The sequence below is a fragment of the Salvia splendens genome, chromosome 6 (assembly GCF_004379255.2).
Source record: "Salvia splendens isolate huo1 chromosome 6, SspV2, whole genome shotgun sequence".
Taxonomy (NCBI): Eukaryota; Viridiplantae; Streptophyta; class Magnoliopsida; order Lamiales; family Lamiaceae; genus Salvia; species Salvia splendens.
The window spans coordinates 1,536,544-1,557,326 of NC_056037.1; the positions used below are offsets into that span (position 1 = coordinate 1,536,544).

Genomic DNA, 20,783 nt, shown 5'->3' on the forward strand with positions numbered 1-20,783 from the left:
TTGGTACCATTTGTAAGAGACGACAAGCACATAGAGACAAAACACATAGAGAAAAAATGAAAAAGACGAAACAAAAAAAACTTTAAGTTTTTTATAAAACGACAAGTAAAAGGTACAAGTAAAAACAAACAAATAAAAACATGTACCCCTATGACCGAACTAGACACAAGACAGACTGACCGGACTTTGTCTCTTACAAGTGGAACTTCTTGAGGTTGGAGACGTGCCATGTTCGGGGTACTTGTTCTCCTGACATGTGAGTCAATTTATAAGACCCTTTGCCGAGGACTTCTGACACCCGATACGGACCCTCCCATGTGGGCTCGAGTTTGCCCAGCTTTTCTGCTCGGCTTACTTCGTTGTTTCTCAAGACGAGATCTCCCACTTGAAATTGAAGCTTTTTCACCCTTTGGTTATAATACCGGGCTACTTGCTCCTTATACTTGGCTGCTTTTATGCACGCCAATTCTCTTCTTTCTTCGGCGAGATCTAGTTCTGCTCTCAGTCCGTCGTCATTCATTTCTGAGGAGAAATTTAGAGTTCGGGGACTGGGTACGCCGATCTCCACCGGAATTACGGCTTCAGTGCCGTACACCAGACTATACGGAGTTTCACCGTTGGAGGTTTTGGGTGTAGTTCGATAGGACCATAGGACTTGAGGGAGATTTTCTACCCATTGTCCTTTGGCTTGTTCTAACCGAGCTTTTAACCCTTTCACCAGAATCCGGTTCGTTACTTCCGTTTGTCCGTTTGCTTGGGGATGGGAGACCGAAGTGAACCGCTGTTGAATGTTCAGCTCTTGGCACCAATTCTTGAACGTCTTGTCGGTGAACTGAGTCCCATTATCCGAGACGAGGATGTGAGGTATGCCAAATCGGCACACTATGTTCTTCCAGACGAAGTCCAATGCCTTTGAGCTCGTTATCGTAGCTAATGGTTCAGCCTCCACCCACTTCGTGAAGTAGTCCACGGCAACGATAAGGAATTTCATTTGCCGAGGAGCTTGAGGAAGTGGTCCCACTATGTCTATGCCCCATTGCATGAAAGGCCAAGGGCTTTGCATAGTGTATAGATCGGTCTGCGGCATCCTTGGGACATTTGCATGAATTTGGCACTTCGTACACTTCTTGACGAGCTGCACTGCCTCTTGTACCATGGTTGGCCAATAATATCCCCATCTCAGAACTTTTTTAGCTAAAGCTCTGGCTCCGATGTGGCTACCGCACGATCCTTCATGAACTTCTCTGAGGATGTAGTCCGTCTCTTCTGGTCCTACGCACCGCAATAACGGCTGGAGGTAAGATTTTCTAAAGAGGACTCCTTCATGAAGTTCGTACCGAAGTGCTCGGCAAGTGATCTTCCGAGCTTCTCTCTTATCCTCGGGCAATTGTCCTTGATCCAGATACTGCAAGATCGGCGTCATCCAGTTCGGCGAGCTGGATACTGAATGTACCTCGGCTTCATCAATGCTTCGATGCATTAATTCTTCCGCCTTTGAGCTCGGATCTGAGGCCAACTTACTTAAGGTATCTGCTCGGCTATTTTCCGCTCTGGGAATGCGGATTATCCGAAAATAGGAGAAACTTCGGCTGATGCTTTGCGCTTTGTCCAAATACTTCTTCATTCTCTCGTCACGAGCTTCACTTGTACCCAACATGTGATTTACTATGACTTGTGAATCACAATGGACTTTGAGAGATTTGACGAGCAGACTTTGCGCTAACTGGAGTCCGGCCAGGAGGGCTTCGTACTCGGCTTCATTATTAGTAGTGGGGAATAGGAACCGAAGTGAGTAGGTTACCTCGTGTCCGTCGGGAGCGACAAGTAAAATACCAGCTCCACTTCCCATCTTGTTTGAAGCTCCATCTACGAATCCGCTCCAGCAGTCCGGCGGCTCTACTTCGGATTCCAAGGGCTGTGCTAGTTCGGCATTGGCAGAATTCTTCTGTTCGGCAATAACAGGAATTGCTTGATCGAACTTTGCTTCCGCAAGAAAATCTGCCAAGGCTTGTCCCTTGATGGCTTTCCGAGGTAGATATTCAATTGTGTGCTCTCCCAACTCTATAGCCCACTTGGCGATTCTGCCTGATGCTTCTGGTTTGGTCAACACTTGCCGAAGGGGCAGATCAGTTAAGACGCATACCTTGTGAGCATAGAAGTATGGCCGCAGTCTCCTTGCTGCATTTACTAATGCCAGAGCAATCTTTTCCAGAGGTTGATACCTGGTTTCTGGACCTCGTAATGCTCGGCTTGTAAAATAGATGGGAAGCTGCTTTAGGCCTTCTTCTCGTACAAGCACCGCGCTGATGGTTTGATCCGATGCCGCTAAGTATAAGAATATTACTTCGGCTTCGGTTGGAGCAGAGAGAATAGGAAGCTCGGCTAGATAACTTTTGAGCTCGTCAAAGGCCTTTTTCTGCTCGGCTCCCCACTCGAACTTTGGTGCCTTTTTCAACACCTTGAAGAACGGCAGTTGCTTTTCGGCTGCTTGGGAAAGGAATCGATTCAGTGCGGCTAGGCATCCGGTTAGCCTTTGCACGTCATGTATGGACTTCGGCATTGCCATGTTCTGAACGACTTGAACTTTTGAGGGGTTTGCCTTGAGTCCGTCCTTTGAAACCCAACAACCCAGAAACTTTCCCGAATCTACCAAAAAGGTACACTTTTGGGGATTAAGTTTGAGGTTGGCTTTCTTGAGCACGTTGAGAGTGGACTTGAGGTTGTGTTCGTACTCCGAAGTGCTTTTGCTTTTGACGACTATATCGTCAACATACACTTCGACCTCCTTTCCAATCAGGTGCCGAAAAAGCTTGTCTACCATCCTTTGATAAGTGGCTCCGGCATTCTTTAAACCGAATGGCATCTTTTTATAAGCGAAAATGCCGAAATCAGTAATGAAGGCCGTTTTTGAAGCGTCAATCTCATCCATTAAAACTTGATGGTATCCTTTGTACAGATCAAGAAAACAAAAAATTTCAAAGCCTATCAAAGCTTCTACTTTTTTATCTATGTTCGGAAGGGGATAGCAATCTTTGGGACAGTGCTTATTTAGATCGGTGAAATCTATGCACATCCGCCATCCTCCTTCCTTTTTCTTGATCATGACAGGATTGGCCACCCACGAAGGATACTTCACTTCGAATAACACATCCGCCTTCAATAATTGACGGACTTCGTCATGGATGACTTGACTTCGTTCTGCCGCAAAGAGTCTTTGCTTCTGTTTTATCGGCCGGACTGAAGGATCAATATTTAACCGATGAGTGATTACCTCGGGGGGCACTCCGGTCATGTCCAACGGAGACCATGCAAAGACGTCTTTATACTCCTTGAGGAGCTGGATGGTTTTTTCCCGAAGTAGGGGCGTTCCCGCGAAGCCGATCTTAACCGTTCTGGATGGATCGTCTTCGTACAGCTGAACTGTCATCGAGTTCGGCTCCGGTATGACTTCGGTCATCGCCTCTGACTCCGGCTGCTGTGATTGCTATGCTTGGTGGTGCCGATCTGACTGCTCGGCACTTCTAAGCGCAATTTGCAGACATTCCTTTGCTCTCTTTTGGTCACCTCGGATGACCGCTATCCCTCCTTTAGTAGGGATCTTGATGGTGAGGTGATAAGTGGAGCAAACGGCCCGAACTGTGTTGAGCCAGTCTCTTCCCAGGATGACGTTGTACGGGGACCGAGCTTTCACCACGAAAAACTCAATCATCGTACTGGAGCTAGTAGGCGCTTTCCCCACCGTGATCGGAAGGCTGATAATACCTTCAGGGCGGGTGTCCTCCTGGGTGAAGCTCTTCAGGGGAAGCGGAGCCGGACTGAGCCGAGCTGGGTCCACTTCTAGTTTGTCGAAGCACTCCTTAAAAAGAATGCTAACCGACGCTCCTGTATCCACAAACACCCTGTGGATCAGTTTGTTTGCCACTCCGGCTTGGATGACAATGGCGTCTTGGTGAGGAGAGATGGCCGGGACAGGATCAGCAGCCGAGAACGTAATCACTTCGTCCTGCTTCAGCCTTTTATGCGTTGGCTCCTCTCGATTGGAGCCTCTGCGTTCTGACTTTAGGGACGACTTGGTCTTCCCGGCAGGGAGCGCGTCAATAGTCTGGATTACTCCATCATATTGCGGCTCGTCATCGTCTTCGGGATCCGGCTGCCTTTTCGGATCCTGAGGAGCGCAGTTCGCACCACTCTGCTTTTTATTCTTCTTTGGCTGCTTGCTTCGGTATTTTTTCAATGTCCCTGCCTTCACAAGAACATCGATACCTGCAGCCAAGTTTCTGCACTCCTCAGTATCGTGACCGTGGTCTTGATGGTAGGAGCAGTAGCTATCCTGTGGTCGGCGCGCGGCTGATTTCGTCATCCGCTTTGGCTTTTCAAATAGGTCAGAGTGCAGTTCGAAAATTTCCGCTCTCGGCTTGTTCAGCGGTACGAACTGAGCGGGCGACTTCTCGGGATTGAGACGAGGTCCCAATCTGTCTTGCACCGGAGCCCTTTGAATTCTTTCAAATGGAGTCCGGCGAGGATGCCCCTGATCGCTATGATCGGGCTTCCTTCTGTCTCCTCGGGTCGATGAGCTGTCTAACGACCGTTTGCGACGGTCTGCCTCATCGGCCCGGGAGTACTGGTCCGCAATGTCCCACATTTCCTGAGCTGTCTGCGGACCGCACTCAACGAGCTTCCTGTAGAGAGCTCCGGGCAGGATTCCATTTTGGAATGCCGAGATGACAAGCAGATCGTTGAGATCGTCTACTTGCAGGCATTCCTTGTGGAATCTTGTCATAAAGTCGCTGATTTTTTCGTCGCGACCTTGACGAATGGAAAGCAGCTGAGCCGAAGTGATTCGGGCTTCCGCTTTCTGAAAGAACCTCCTGTGGAAGGCATCCATTAGATCTCGGTAAGATCTGATGCTGCCCTGGGGGAGGCTATCGAACCACCTTCTCGCGTTCCCGATGAGCAGCTCGGGAAACAGCTTGCACATGTGGACCTCGTTGAGACCCTGGTTCGCCATGTTATATTGATAGCGCCCCAAGAAATCGTGAGGGTCCACGAGCCCGTCGTAAGTCATCGACGGAGTTCGGTAGTTCGGTGGTAGGGGAGTTCGGGTGATGTCGTCCGAGAACGGAGTCTTCAGTGCTCCGTACACGGCGAATCCGATATCTCGTCGGTATGGAGGAGATTGAGTTCTCCTGTGATTCCGGTACCGAGGAAGAACTGGAACATGTGGGGGACGGGGATTCTTTCTCCTGGGAGATGCGACACTACTGCGGTAGTGACTTTCTTGTGCGGAGGGAGAAGGAGAATCCGTCGTTTTCGTCTCCGGCTGCTTTTGGCTTTTTCGCAGGAAGGTTAAGAATTCCTCCTGCTTTTCAGCCAAAAACTGCTTGACAGCCTCATTCAAATCGGGCTGCTGTGAAGACTCAGTGGGACGATTTTTGGAGCGGCTTGTTCCTTCGCCATGAGAACTGGTGGTGGATTTATCCCTAGGCTGTTTTCCGGACCTATGGGATGGATTGGCTTCCTCCTGGTTCTCACGGGCAGGAATACGGGTACTCTGCGATCTGGTATGCATTTTTTGGGTGGAAAAAATGGATCAAAAATTCGCTTTATCACAAATTTTGTTCTCTGCTTCCCACAGACGGCGCCAGTGATGATTCCGCGAATTATTGATGATGATGAATGCTCGTAAAAATAAATTACGACACGGTGAATTTACGTGGTTCGATTTACTGAAGTAAATCTACGTCCACGGGAAGAAGGGAGGGCAAGATTGTATTGCTTGATCTGGGATTACAGCTTACAACACAGACTTGCTATATGGTATTTTATCTCTAGAGAGCTTAACCCTTTTCTATCTGATCTAAGTTCTATTTATACATTGAACTAAGGTCGTGGTTTGCAGCCCCACTAACAAGATCGTGGGTGAGCAATAACTGCTCAATAACTGCTTCGTACCACTAAATAGATCGTGGGTATAGCGGAGGTCGTGGAGGCCTTTCATGAGTCCACTAACTCCTAGTTCGGTCGAATGCTGAGACCGAACTGCTGGACTTTACCGATCAGCTCTTGCCGATCTGAGAGGAGAGCTTGACTGGTCGGCTTTTACCGAGCTGTAGGCTGAGTCCGAACTCTTTGGTCGTGCCGAACTCTTTGGTGCCGAACAGATACTCTTTCTTGGGCTCTGGGCTGATGGGCCGTCACTGTTATTGGGCTTGCCATTAGGGTTTAGTTCGTACCCCATCATGCCTCATTTTGATCATCTTCTTCTTCCCCACCAAAAACTCTACACCAGGTGAATCACCATATTCATGCACGTATATATGCATACACACAGAGAGAAGATGATGAAGAGGGTTTCCTACAATGTCCTCAGCCAGTTTGTAATAATGCTTTGTATCCAGGTGGTGTCATCTCAGCTGCCACCTGATCAGGTTACTGCTATGACTAGAATTTACGAAATCATTCAGAATAATACCCCTGATCAGCACATGTGCCTCATTTTGATCATCTTCATCTTCCCCCTGAACCCGAAACGCCCCAAGGGAAAAAATCATCAGTTGTTAACTCAGAGGTGGCGATTGCTGCTGCGTGTGGAGTTCCCATTGGTTTATTGATCGTAGTGATCGCTCTGCCATTTCCCATTTCAAGAATGTACCGAAGCATCAGTGGAACTCTGCCAGCTCCGAACAGCACCCACACCCCAAATGTCGATTTCAAGAAAGCAATGGAGGCAGTTTCTGACCACTCCAACATCACATTCAAGACAGCATTCTCAACTTTCTACAAAGCCGTGATGCCTTCGGGAACAACTTATCTGGTGAAGAAGATCAAACATACCGACAAGATAGTCCGGTTTCCTCAACACAAGCACCTCGTGGAGGAGCTGGAACTCTTTGGCAGCCTGTCCAATCCCAACGTGATGATCCCGGTCGCATATGTCTTGACACTGAGGTGAGCCTACTGTAAAAAATCATGGATTAAAATATGTCCGGTCAATGGATTTTGACTAAATAATAAATGTGACGAGACATTTAATTTTGTGAAATTAAATGACATATCGTCGATCTACATTTTACGTAGATAAATGTAGTATATTCACTTTCTCAAATCCGATTTCCGGTGAGTGAGAAATAGTGGATTAAAGTTGGGCATAATTAGCTTTTAATTAAAGCTTGGAGTTGGAGCTTAGGGAATAATTAACTAGTGTTAATTATCCCACATTGGAGGATTAACACATCTTTTAATGTGTATAAATTAAGTGACTTTATGTTACTTAATAATTATAGTGGACCAAGATGGGTGAAAGAGCCCACACACGCGCGCCGCCGCCTGCCCGAGCACGTGGTCGCGGGCCCGATCTTGGACTTGGATCTTGGCAATTGGTCTTTAGGCTTGGTGCTTGGCCCAAACTATTCTTTTTAGACCACCGCCGAGTCAGCAATCCAAGTGGCTTGACACGTCGTCAAGCGAGGCACAGTCACGGCTGAGAAATCCACACGCTCCACACACGGATGGCACACTCCTGCCACACGCTCGTAACCGTCGGCGGTTACGGATCTGCCATGATGAGCCTTCATGGCTTGGTTGACCCTACATGGTGGCTCGACCTATAAATAGGCTAGCCATTCCACTGCATTAGCTACTACATCATTCACAAGCATTACAGCATAAGCTCTCTCCCTCTCTGCATTGTCTTTCTGTCGAAGCTCTGCCCTCTCCTCCATCCAGTTCGCCGGAGCTCTGCTGATTGCGGTGCTGCATCAATAGAGACGTAGCCGTTTTACCTTTGGGAACGACACGCCAAACTGAAGAGCACTACCGGGGCGTATCTCGTCTTGCGGGAAGAGGCCTCCTCGACTCGGCTTAAACATTATTCACGGTTACTGTTTCGTTTTTGCATTTGTAATCTCATTCTAGTTCAGATTCCTCTTTTGTATTCCTTCTTTTGGGTTGTATTACGCCCGGCTTTTATCTCTTGTAATCCCCAGAAACCAACACCTACCTCTTCTATGACTTCGTCCGGGGCACACTCTACGACATTCTCCACCACAGAACGGGAAACAAGCTGGACTGGCCAAGCCGTTACAACATTGCTGTCGGAGTCTCAAAAGGCTTGGCCTATCTCCATGACCTCCGGACCGATTGATGAATCCGCGAATTTTTGATGTTAGTAAATGCTGGTAGAGAATAAAGACTACGACACAATGAATTTACGTGGTTCGATTTACTGAAGTAAATCTACGTCCACGGGAAGAAGGGAGGGCAAGATTGTATTGCTTGATCTGGGATTACAGCTTACAACACAGACTTGCTATATGATATTTTATCTCTAGAGAGCTTAACCTTTTTCTATCTGATCTAAGTTCTATTTATACATTGAACTAGGATCGTGGTTTGCAGCCCCACTAACAAGATCGTGGGTGAGCAATAACTGCTCAATAACTGCTTCGTACCACTAAATAGATCGTGGGTATAGTGGAGGTCGTGGAGGCCTTTCATGAGTCCACTAACTCCTAGTTCGGTCGAATGCTGAGACCGAACTGCTGGACTTTACCGATCAGCTCTTGCCGATCTGAGAGGAGAGCTTGACTGGTCGGCTTTTACCGAGCTGTAGGCTGAGTCCGAACTCTTTGGTCGTGCCGAACTCTTTGGTGCCGAACAGATACTCTTTCTTGGGCTCTGGGCTGATGGGCCGTCACTGTTATTGGGCTTGCCATTAGGGTTTAGTTCGTACCCCATCACTACCCCCCCCGAAAAGCGAAGTGAATCACTTCGGCGAGGTGAGTCACTTCGGCATTCTGGATAACGGTAAGGGGGAGGCTGACGTCAGGGGACGTGCCTTGCGCGTGCCTGCATTAAATGCGACAGTAAAATCCGGCCGTTGAATCCTGAAAAGGTGGGATTCGAAACAGCGCAACGATTTCGAAATCTTTCCCGAATCTGATAAATATGCTCTTTCTTCCTCATTTGAACACTTTTGCTGTTGCGTCTTCTATACTCTCTCTTTCTCGAGAAATTTTCTTCCGCTTTCAAGAGCTTCCTCAGACTTTCTTCACCTTCAAAAAGTAAGAAAAATGGCTTCTATTTCTTCTTCGGAGTCGGGTAGCGGTAGGAGAGGCGGTAAGGGGTCTTCTGGCCGGAAAGAGTCCGGGGAGAAGACCGTAGAGTATTTCCATAGTATTTTGAGTAAGGATACTGTGATATCCCTACCCGAAAAATACTTTTTTCCTGGGGGGAAGGCGGTGGTACCTGACGGTGATCATAGGGCTGACTCCCCGCCGGAGGGTTACGCCACCGTGTACGAGGCCTGCTTAGAATGCGGGCTTCGTTTCCCCCTCCCTTCTGCCTTTATAGATTTACTAGATTTTTTTCAGCTTCCTTTAGGCCAGGTGACTCCGAACTCTTGGAGGCACTTGTCGGCCTTCGCTGCCGAACTCCGTAGGTTAGGAAGGGATTTGTCTTTGAAGGCGATCCTTAAATTCTTTCAATTTAAGAGGAAGGGGTCTTGGTTCTACTTGATCCCTGTACAGCCCTTTAGGGCCTTTTGTAAAACGAAGTGGCCGAAGTGGCAAAACCGCTTCTTCTACTATGATAGGACCGCGGCTCCTAGTTTTCCCTGGAGAGGGCCGAAGTCCGTTATCCGTCATCCTCGGCCTGAACCGTTGGACGAGCTCGATGGCGAGCTCAACAAGATTCCCATAGTTAGGAAACAATACACGGAGTCTGAGCTCGTCAAGGGCGACGTCATGTTCGACATCTCGTCTTCGGACGAAGAGGCCGAGGGTGAGGCTTTCTCTTTCTTTATGCTCTACTGCTTTAACGAAGAAAATCTGACTTTGTTTTTTTTGTTTTTTGACAGTGAACTTGCTGAACAAGGCCGTCCGCAAATCCTCCGAGCTTGTGGGGCCGGAGAGGCAGAGAGCTCCTCGGTCGGCGTCTGAAGCCGAAAAGAATCCGAAGAGGCAAAAAACCTCTTCTTCGGATCCGAAAGAGCCGGAGCCGTCTTCGGCTAAAGGGAAGGGGAAAGACCTGGTCATCTCCGAGGTGGTTGCAGACATCCCGGAACACGTCCCTGAGCCTTTTCAATGGCCGACGAATTTTGTGGAGGTAAGCTTTCTGACTTGGCTTCTTTTCCACATTTTTTGATGGCCCTTCTGTTGACTTTTTTCCTTGTTCATCTTCAGAGAGCGAAGCTCGTCTCCGTGGAGCTCTCCAAAGCATCCCACGACTACGAGGAGATGCAGAAGAAGTTGCATCTTGCTCGTAGTCTGGCCGAACAGGCTGAGGCCAAATTTGAGAGGGCCCGAGCTGCTAGGATCTCGGCTCAGGATGAAGCTCGGTCAGCCAAAAACCAGCTCATCATCCTGCGAGAGCAGACGAAGCACCGGGAGGCTCAGAAGGAGGCAGCCGCCGTGGCTGCCCAGGGGGAGGCTCTCCGTGTTTACACGGAGAAACTCTTTTTGAGCAGCCAGTTCTCGGCCTTTGTCGGTAGTCTGGTAAGGCTAATTACCGATAAGGGCGAGCAGGGGGCCGACGTCGTGCTGCCTCTGTACAGCCGAGAGATAGCAGCTCGGCTTCAGAATCTGCCGCTCCTTGAGGAGCTCGCTTCATCCTCGGTCCTGCTTTCTGCAGACCGAGTCCGGAGTTGTCGAGCTGATCGGGACGAGAACCTGGAGGCTATCTTTGCCTCCGTGGGACCCGTTTCACCCGCTTCGACTTACAACGGAGAGGGTGAGGCCGAGCCGCTGGAGCGGGAGGCCGAAGTCGAGCGGGCCGGGCATCCGGAGAAGGAAGCCGATCAGGAGGCGGAGGCGAGGCCGGCAGGATGCGAGGCCGAGGCTGAGGTAGCTCAGGAGAAAGAAGCTGAACCAGGCCGAGGAGCCGGAGACGAAGCTGGCGGAGTATGATTTCGTCTCCCTTCTCTTAGTCTAGTTTCTTCCTTGTAAAATGGCCTTGAAGCCCTCCCAGTGTAAAAAATTTTCCTTGTGAATGAAAAATTCTCTACACTTGTCTTCGTATAGCTTTTCGTACTCGCCTTTATTCCTGTTGTATTTTACTATCTGCTCGGTACAGCTGCCGAACTAAATTAGCTGCTTTGTACTCAAGGAGATGGAGATACTTCACTGGAAACGGCTGTACTCTTCGGCTTTAGACGAAGCTGAGAAAAGAGCTATAGCCGATCAGACGAAGAATGACGAGCTTTTGGCTCGTTTAGTGAAGCTGGAGGCCGATAATAAGGACTTAGAGTCTGATAAGAAAGATCTGGAGGCCGAGCTGAATACGGCCATTGCTGAGAGGACTGCGTATGAGGATTATATCCGTGAGCGCGGGGGAGTTACCATCTCGGATGTTCAGAGTCGAGTTGACGAACTGTGGGAGGAATATCATGTACTCCGTAGGAACAATGTGCTGGAGAGCCCGGCTTGCCAACAAGTTGTGACATCACTGCGGCGTTGGGCTTCTCGGTACAACATTGTTCTTTCTCGGCGCCCCTCCATAGAAAGATTCCTTCGGCATATCGTGCCAACAGATGCTCGCACTCCAGATCAAACCTCTGGTTCCCTTGCTCAAAATCTTGCTCCAAGTCAGCAACGAACTCAGGAACAGCCGGAAACGTCAAGACGAGAACGGGCTCAGGAGCAACCAGAATCGTCAAGGCAGGGACGGACTGAAATTTACCGAGGAGTTGCGACTATGAGTGAGCTAGATCGACAGATGCTTATTGCAGAGACTCTTCATCGCCGAGGTGTTAGGACTTCTCGGGCTCGGGGAAGAGGCGTTGGGTCGAGGATAGCATCTCGTCGACCTGCTTATTCTTCATCTGCTCGGAACAACCGAACTCGGCTTCCAGAGGATTTTGCAGATAGGTGGCTTAACTTTAGCAACCGCGGACAGTAGAATAGTCCTTTGTAATGGCGTAATGCCTTCTCGTAGGGGAGCTGAATTGTCTGCCGAACGAGATTTAATAAATGAAATTTTTTCCTTTCGCTTTTATCACTGCTTACTTACAGTTCTGCGAAACAATTTCATCGTGCTCGTCATCGGTCTTATGAAGTGAGCTTCTTTGATCGGACTCGTCTTTGATCTTATGAAGGAAACTTCTTTGACCGGACTTGGTTTGTGTTCTAATTTGGCGATTTTTGTCGCCGGGATCGAACTTTCCCTTGTCCTAATTCGGCGAGTTTTATCGCGTGGATCGGACTTTCCCAGTTAACCGAAGTGGTCTTATGAAGTAAACCTCTTTGACTGGACATGGTCGTCCTCGGTCTTATGAAGTAAACTTCTTTGACCGAACTTGGTCGTCCTAATTCGGCGAGGTTTATCGCATGGATCGAACTTTCCCTTATTGCAGTTCGTTTCAGACGAAGTGCTTATTTCTTAAGCCGAATTATGGTCTTGTATCTTCCTGAGAAGCTTGGACTCACAATCGTTGGCTTATTGCAGTTCGTTTCAGACGAAGTGCTTGTTAAGCTGAATTGCGGTCTTGTATCCTCCTTGGAAGCTTGGACTCACAATCGTTGGCTTGTTGTAGTTCGTTTCAGACGAACTGCTTGTTAAGCTGAATTGTGGTCTTGTATCCTCCTTAGAAGCTTGGACTCACAATAGTCTTTAATAATCGATCTAAAAAGGGGATCAGCCTTTAAAGAACGATATACCTCGGTAACATTTGTAAGAGACGACAAGCACATAGAGACAAAACACATAGAGAAAAAATGAAAAAGATGAAAGAAAAAAAACTTTAAACTTTTTATAAAACGACAAGTAAAAGGTACAAGTAAAAAACAAACAAATAAAAACATGTACCCCTATGACCGAACTAGACACAAGACAGACTGACCGGACTTTGTCTCTTACAAGTGGAACTTCTTGAGGTTGGAGACGTGCCATGTTCGGGGTACTTGTTCTCCTGACATGTGAGTCAATTTATAAGACCCTTTGCCGAGGACTTCTGACACCCGATATGGACCCTCCCATGTGGGTTCGAGTTTGCCCAGCTTTTCTGCTCGGCTTACTTCGTTGTTTCTCAAGACGAGATCTCCCACTTGAAATTGAAGCTTTTTCACCCTTTGGTTATAATACCGGGCTACTTGCTCCTTATACTTGGCTGCTTTTATGCACGCCAATTCTCTTCTTTCTTCGGCGAGATCTAGTTCTGCTCTCAGTCCGTCGTCATTCATTTCTGAGGAGAAATTTAGAGTTCGGGGACTGGGTACGCCGATCTCCACCGGAATTACGGCTTCAGTGCCGTACACCAGACTATACGGAGTTTCACCGTTGGAGGTTTTGGGTGTAGTTCGGTAGGACCATAGGACTTGAGGGAGATTTTCTACCCATTGTCCTTTGGCTTGTTCTAACCGAGCTTTTAACCCTTTCACCAGAATCCGGTTCGTTACTTCCGTTTGTCCGTTTGCTTGGGGATGGGAGACCGAAGTGAACCGCTGTTGAATGTTCAGCTCTTGGCACCAATTCTTGAACGTCTTGTCGGTGAACTGAGTCCCATTATCCGAGACGAGGATGCGGGGTATGCCAAATCGGCACACTATGTTCTTCCAGACGAAGTCCAATGCCTTTGAGCTCGTTATCGTAGCTAATGGCTCAGCCTCCACCCACTTCGTGAAGTAGTCCACGGCAACGATAAGGAATTTCATTTGCCGAGGAGCTTGAGGAAGTGGTCCCACTATGTCTATGCCCCATTGCATGAAAGGCCAAGGGCTTTGCATAGTGTATAGATCGGTCTGCGGCATCCTTGGGACATTTGCATGAATTTGGCACTTCGTACACTTCTTGACGAGCTGCACTGCCTCTTGTACCATGGTTGGCCAATAATATCCCCATCTCAGAACTTTTTTAGCTAAAGCTCTGGCTCCGATGTGGCTACCGCACGATCCTTCATGAACTTCTCTGAGGATGTAGTCCGTCTCTTCTGGTCCTACGCACCGCAATAACGGCTGGAGGTAAGACTTTCTAAAGAGGACTCCTTCATGAAGTTCGTACCGAAGTGCTCGGCACGTGATCTTCCGAGCTTCTCTCTTATCCTCGGGCAATTGTCCTTGATCCAGATACTGCAAGATCGGCGTCATCCAGTTCGGCGAGTTGGATACTGAGTGTACCTCGGCTTCATCAATGCTTCGGTGCATTAATTCTTCCGCCTTTGAGCTCGGATCTGAGGCCAACTTACTTAAGGTATCTGCTCGGCTATTTTCCGCTCTGGGAATGCGGATTATCCGAAAATAGGAGAAACTTCGGCTGATGCTTTGCGCTTTGTCCAAATACTTCTTCATTCTCTCGTCACGGGCTTCACTTGTACCCAACATGTGATTTACTATGACTTGTGAATCACAATGGACTTTGAGAGATTTGACGAGCAGACTTTGCGCTAACTGGAGTCCGGCCAGGAGGGCTTCGTACTCGGCTTCATTATTAGTAGTGGGGAATAGGAACCGAAGTGAGTAGGCTACCTCGTGTCCGTCGGGAGCGACAAGTAAAATACCAGCTCCACTTCCCATCTTGTTCGAAGCTCCATCTACGAACCCGCTCCAGCAGTCCGGCGGCTCTACTTCGGATTCCAAGGGCTGTGCTAGTTCGGCACTGGCAGAATTCTTCTGTTCGGCAATAACAGGAATTGCTTGATCGAACTTCGCTTCTGCAAGAAAATCTGCCAAGGCTTGTCCCTTGATGGCTTTCCGAGGTAGATATTCAATTGTGTGCTCTCCCAACTCTATAGCCCACTTGGCGATTCTGCCTGATGCTTCTGGTTTGGTCAACACTTGCCGAAGTGGCAGATCAGTTAAGACGCATACCTTGTGAGCATAGAAGTATGGCCGCAGTCTCCTTGCTGCATTTACTAATGCCAGAGCAATCTTTTCCAGTGGTTGATACCTGGTTTCTGGACCTCTTAATGCTCGGCTTGTAAAGTAGATGGGAAGCTGCTTTAGGCCTTCTTCTCGTACAAGCACCGCGCTGATGGTTTGATCCGATGCCGCTAAGTATAAGAATATTACTTCGGCTTCGGTTGGAGCAGAGAGAATAGGAAGCTCGGCTAGATAACTTTTGAGCTCGTCAAAGGCCTTTTTCTGCTCGGCTCCCCACTCGAACTTTGGTGCCTTTTTCAACACCGTGAAGAACGGCAGTTGCTTTTCGGCTGCTTGAGAAAGGAATCGATTCAGTGCGGCTAGACATCCGGTTAGCCTTTGCACGTCATGTATGGACTTCGGCATCGCCATGTTTTGAACAACTTGAACTTTTGAGGGGTTTGCCTTGAGTCCGTCCTTTGAAACCCAACAACCCAGAAACTTTCCCGAATCTACCAAAAAGGTACACTTTTGGGGATTAAGTTTGAGGTTGGCTTTCTTGAGCACGTTGAGAGTGGACTTGAGGTTGTGCTCGTACTCCGAAGTGCTTTTGCTTTTGACGACTATATCGTCAACATACACTTCGACCTCCTTTCCAATCAGGTGCCGAAAAAGCTTGTCTACCATCCTTTGATAAGTGGCTCCGGCATTCTTTAAACCGAATGGCATCTTTTTATAAGCGAAAATGCCGAAATCAGTAATGAAGGCCGTTTTTGAAGCGTCAATCTCATCCATTAAAACTTGATGGTATCCTTTGTACAGATCAAGAAAACAAAAAATTTCAAAGCCTATCAAAGCTTCTACTTTTTTATCTATGTTCGGAAGGGGATAGCAATCTTTGGGACAGTGCTTATTTAGATCGGTGAAATCTATGCACATCCGCCATCCTCCTTCCTTTTTCTTGATCATGACAGGATTGGCCACCCACGAAGGATACTTCACTTCGAATAACACATCCGCCTTCAATAATTGACGGACTTCGTCATGGATGACTTGACTTCGTTCTGCCGCAAAGAGTCTTTGCTTCTGTTTTATCGGCCGGACTGAAGGATCAATATTTAACCGATGAGTGATTACCTCGGGGGGCACTCCGGTCATGTCCAACGGAGACCATGCAAAGACGTCTTTATACTCCTTGAGGAGCTGGATGGTTTTTTCCCGAAGTAGGGGCGTTCCCGCGAAGCCGATCTTAACCGTTCTGGATGGATCGTCTTCGTACAGCTGAACTGTCATCGAGTTCGGCTCCGGTATGACTTCGGTCATCGCCTCTGACTCCGGCTGCTGTGATTGCTATGCTTGGTGGTGCCGATCTGACTGCTCGGCACTTCTAAGCGCAATTTGCAGACATTCCTTTGCTCTCTTTTGGTCACCTCGGATGACCGCTATCCCTCCTTTAGTAGGGATCTTGATGGTGAGGTGATAAGTGGAGCAAACGGCCCGAACTGTGTTGAGCCAGTCTCTTCCCAGGATGATGTTGTACGGGGACCGAGCTTTCACCACGAAAAACTCAATCATCGTACTGGAGCTAGTAGGCGCTTTCCCCACCGTGATCGGAAGGCTGATAATACCTTCAGGGCGGGTGTCCTCCTGGGCGAAGCTCTTCAGGGGAAGCGGAGCCGGACTGAGCCGAGCTGGGTCCACTTCTAGTTTGTCAAAGCACTCTTTAAAAAGAATGCTAACCGACGCTCCTGTATCCACAAACACCCTGTGGATCAGTTTGTTTGCCACTCCGGCTTGGATGACAATGGCGTCTTGGTGAGGAGAGATGGCCGGGACGGGATCAGCATCCGAGAACGTAATCACTTCGTCCTGCTTCAGCCTTTTATGCGTTGGCTCCTCTCGATTGGAGCCTCTGCGCTCTGACTTTAGGGACGACTTGGTCTTCCCGGCAGGGAGAGCGTCAATAGTCTGGATTACTCCATCATATTGCGGCTCGTCATCGTCTTCGGGATCCGGCTGCCTTTTCGGATCCTGAGGAGCGCAGTTCGCACCACTCTGCTTCTTATTCTTCTTTGGCTGCTTGCTTTGGTATTTTTTCAATGTCCCTGCCTTCACAAGAACATCGATACCTGCAGCCAAGTTTCTGCACTCCTCAGTATCGTGACCGTGGTCTTGATGGTAGGAGCAGTAGCTATCCTGTGGTCGGCGCGCGGCTGATTTCGTCATCCGCTTTGGCTTTTCGAATAGGTCAGAGTGCAGTTCGAAAATTTCCGCTCTCGGCTTGTTCAGCGGTACGAACTGAGCGGGCGGCTTCTCGGGATTGAGACGGGGTCCCAATCTGTCTTGCACCGGAGCCCTTTGAATTCTTTCAAATGGAGTCCGGCGAGGATGCCCCTGATCGCTATGATCGGGCTTCCTTCTGTCTCCTCGGGTCGATGAGCTGTCTAACGACCGTTTGCGACGGTCTGCCTCATCGGCCCGGGAGTACTGGTCCGCAATGTCCCACATTTCCTGAGCTGTCTGCGGACCGCACTCAACGAGTTTCCTGTAGAGAGCTCCGGGCAGGATTCCATTTTGGAATGCCGAGATGACAAGCAGATCGTTGAGATCGTCTACTTGCAGGCATTCCTTGTGGAATCTTGTCATAAAGTCGCTGATTTTTTCGTCGCGACCTTGACGAATGGAAAGCAGCTGAGCCGAAGTGATTCGGGCTTCCGCTTTCTGAAAGAACCTCCTGTGGAAGGCATCCATTAGATCTCGGTAAGATCTGATGCTGCCCTGGGGGAGGCTATCGAACCACCTTCTCGCGTTCCCGATGAGCAGCTCGGGAAACAGCTTGCACATGTGGACCTCGTTGAGACCCTGGTTCGCCATGTTATATTGATAGCGCCCCAAGAAATCGTGAGGGTCCACGAGCCCGTCGTAAGTCATCGACGGAGTTCGGTAGTTCTGTGGTAGGGGAGTTCGGGTGATGTCGTCCGAGAACGGAGTCTTCAGTGCTCCGTACACGGCGAATCCGATATCTCGTCGGTATGGAGGAGATTGAGTTCTCCTGTGATTCCGGTACCGAGGAGGAACTGGAACATGTTGGGGACGGGGATTCTTTCTCCTGGGAGATGCGACACTACTGCGGTAGTGACTTTCTTGTGCGGAGGGAGAAGGAGAATCCGCCGTTTTCGTCTCCGGCTGCTTTTGGCTTTTTTGCAGGAAGGTTAAGAATTCCTCCTGCTTCGCCGCCAAAAACTGCTTGACAGCCTCATTCAAATCGGGCTGCTGGGAAGACTCAGTGGGACGATTTTTGGAGCGGCTTGTTCCTTCGCCATGAGAACTGGTGGTGGATTTATCCCTAGGCTGTTTTCCAGACCTATGGGATGGATTGGCTTCCTCCTGGTTCTCACGGGCAGGAATACGGGTACTCTGCGATCTGGTATGCATTTTTTGGGTGGAAAAAATGGATCAAAAATTCGCTTTATCACAAATTTTGTTCTCTGGTTCCCACAGACGGCGCCAGTGATGTATCCGCGAATTTTTGATGTTAGTAAATGCTGGTAGAGAATAAAGACTACGACACAATGAATTTACGTGGTTCGATTTACTGAAGTAAATCTACGTCCACGGGAAGAAGGGAGGGCAAGATTGTATTGCTTGATCTGGGATTACAGCTTACAACACAGACTTGCTATATGATATTTTATCTCTAGAGAGCTTAACCTTTTTCTATCTGATCTAAGTTCTATTTATACATTGAACTAGGATCGTGGTTTGCAGCCCCACTAACAAGATCGTGGGTGAGCAATAACTGCTCAATAACTGCTTCGTACCACTAAATAGATCGTGGGTATAGTGGAGGTCGTGGAGGCCTTTCATGAGTCCACTAACTCCTAGTTCGGTCGAATGCTGAGACCGAACTGCTGGACTTTACCGATCAGCTCTTGCCGATCTGAGAGGAGAGCTTGACTGGTCGGCTTTTACCGAGCTGTAGGCTGAGTCCGAACTCTTTGGTCGTGCCGAACTCTTTGGTGCCGAACAGATACTCTTTCTTGGGCTCTGGGCTGATGGGCCGTCACTGTTATTGGGCTTGCCATTAGGGTTTAGTTCGTACCCCATCACCGATCATTCTCATGGATCTCTGCAGCAAAAGCATCCTGCTGAAGTCGTTGGACGAGCCTCAAATCAGCACATCGAGCTGTGCAATCTCATCCCTCCTTCGAATAACGGATGCAGTATGTCTGCTGCATTTTTTTCCCACCCATATCCTCTTAAACTTGTACATGAATGGTCTGATTTTGTGTTGCAGAGTATGGTAGAGTGACGGGAGCAGGGAACGTGTACAGCCTAGGAGTCGTGCTGCTGGAGCTCGTGACGGGTAAGGCGGCAGTGGGTGAAGGAGATGAATTGGTAACATGGGTGCTGAGTGGCTCAGGATGGGATGAGATTCTTGATTCCAATGTTAGTGAGACATCAAATGGTGTAAGAAGGGAAATGGCTGCAGATGTTGAGGTTGCCTTAGCATGTGTCAGTGTATCACCAGAAATGAGGCCTAATGTTGTAACTGCGGTGCAAATGCTACTAAATGCAAGACAAAGTGATGCTGAGGATTGAGATGTTATGTACTGTACTGTATTTGTATAGTGTTTATGTATGTTTTTACTTAGTGTAACAAGTTGAGGAGGAAAGTCCATTTGTGAGAATATGCTACGTTACATCCAAATAATGTTTCTATTAGAATAAAAGTGCCTATCCTTACAAATCATGGAAAATCCTTTCCAAAGAAACATGCTCTGAATTTCATGGTGGAGTATTAATACATTAAAGATGGATAAATAAGACAGAAAAAGAAAAGTAGGAAAAAGTGGTAGACTGTATTATTAAGAATGGATATGGATTGCCCGCAGGGGCGTAGCGCAGTTGGCAACGGAGGGGCAGATCTTGCTGCAAAGAATGGATATGGATTAATTTTGTGAATATACAAAAATGACAAAAAAGTACTCCCTGTGGACAAAGGTAGTAGTACTAATATTTAGGATCTAAAGTCATCAAAAATTGTATACTAAAATGATAAAGTGCTCATGGTTAAGATCAAAACGGACTTTTAGCCTTATTTTAAATTGTTAATTGATACGTATTTAAGTTAGTAATTGAGTCAAAATCGTTTTGACCATTAAATTTAACCGCTGCGTTTTGATTAAAACATGAACCAATTCACAATGGCAGGACTTGAAAAATGTTGAAACTATCTAACATCATGATCCAAAACATAATCATAAATGGTCATATTCTTAGGCTAAAAATACACTTTTAGTCTAAATTTTACTTTAAATAAGGTTCATGAAGTTACTACTCCTATATGCTTAGACTAAAAATACACTTGAGCTATTGAATATTAAGAGTGTGGAGGAAACGTCAACTAGACTTATTTTTCAAATTCGTGTAGTCGCAACGCGACAACTTAATTATGGTATAAATTTTACTATGATTTTAAATATTCACTTAACAACATTATATGATCTTATAATTATTCTCAATGTGAATATTTGGATTTTTCTAAATATTTTTAACCAAATAAAATCTAAAATAGCAAACTTTCACGAATTTCCTCATTCATTTGAATTTTCTAATATTCACCTCATTCCACAAGTAAATTTAAAGACTTTCAATTTGCACAGCAATTACTGCACCTCCAATTTCAACGTCACTATTATATATCTAAGTCTGAATTTTTTGTTACGTTATTATTCTTCACAAGAATTTTACGGTTATTTGAATTGTATATATTGCTATTAAATACGGCGACAGTAAACCTCAATTTCAAATCACATTTGCTTTCAATTTTAAATTAATTGTTCTATCAATTTCTCCCTGGCATTTGGTGTACACATAAATGAAAAAATAAAATTTATTGAGATGATATAATAGTAGCTCAACTCTATTGTAATAATGTAATTTAATTTTACATACTTACTTTCATGAATGCATCCAGCCGTTACACACAAT

General features: G+C 47.4%; 1 protein-coding gene across 1 annotated transcript; it reads left to right on the forward strand.

The window, feature by feature from the left end:
• The first annotated feature begins 6,646 nt into the window (after positions 1 to 6,646).
• On the forward strand, positions 6,647 to 19,451 carry LOC121807886 (leucine-rich repeat receptor-like tyrosine-protein kinase PXC3). Its single transcript, XM_042208227.1, has 3 exons — positions 6,647 to 6,948; positions 18,885 to 19,012; positions 19,087 to 19,451. Exons 1-3 carry the CDS (start codon positions 6,647 to 6,649, stop codon positions 19,389 to 19,391), a joined length of 735 nt encoding a protein of 244 aa, XP_042064161.1. The 3' UTR covers positions 19,392 to 19,451.
• Positions 19,452 to 20,783: the final 1,332 nt, after the last annotated feature.

Bases quoted from the DNA above. Each gene is read 5' to 3' on its own strand.
- LOC121807886 (XM_042208227.1), top strand. From the start codon at position 6,647: ATGTACCGAAGCATCAGTGGAACTCTGCCAGCTCCGAACAGCACCCAC. The intron at 6,949-18,884 runs GTGAGCCTACTG...ATTAGGGTTTAG, and splicing joins GCATATGTCTTGACACTGAG to TTCGTACCCCATCACCGATC. The intron at 19,013-19,086 runs GTATGTCTGCTG...TTTGTGTTGCAG, and splicing joins TCCTTCGAATAACGGATGCA to AGTATGGTAGAGTGACGGGA.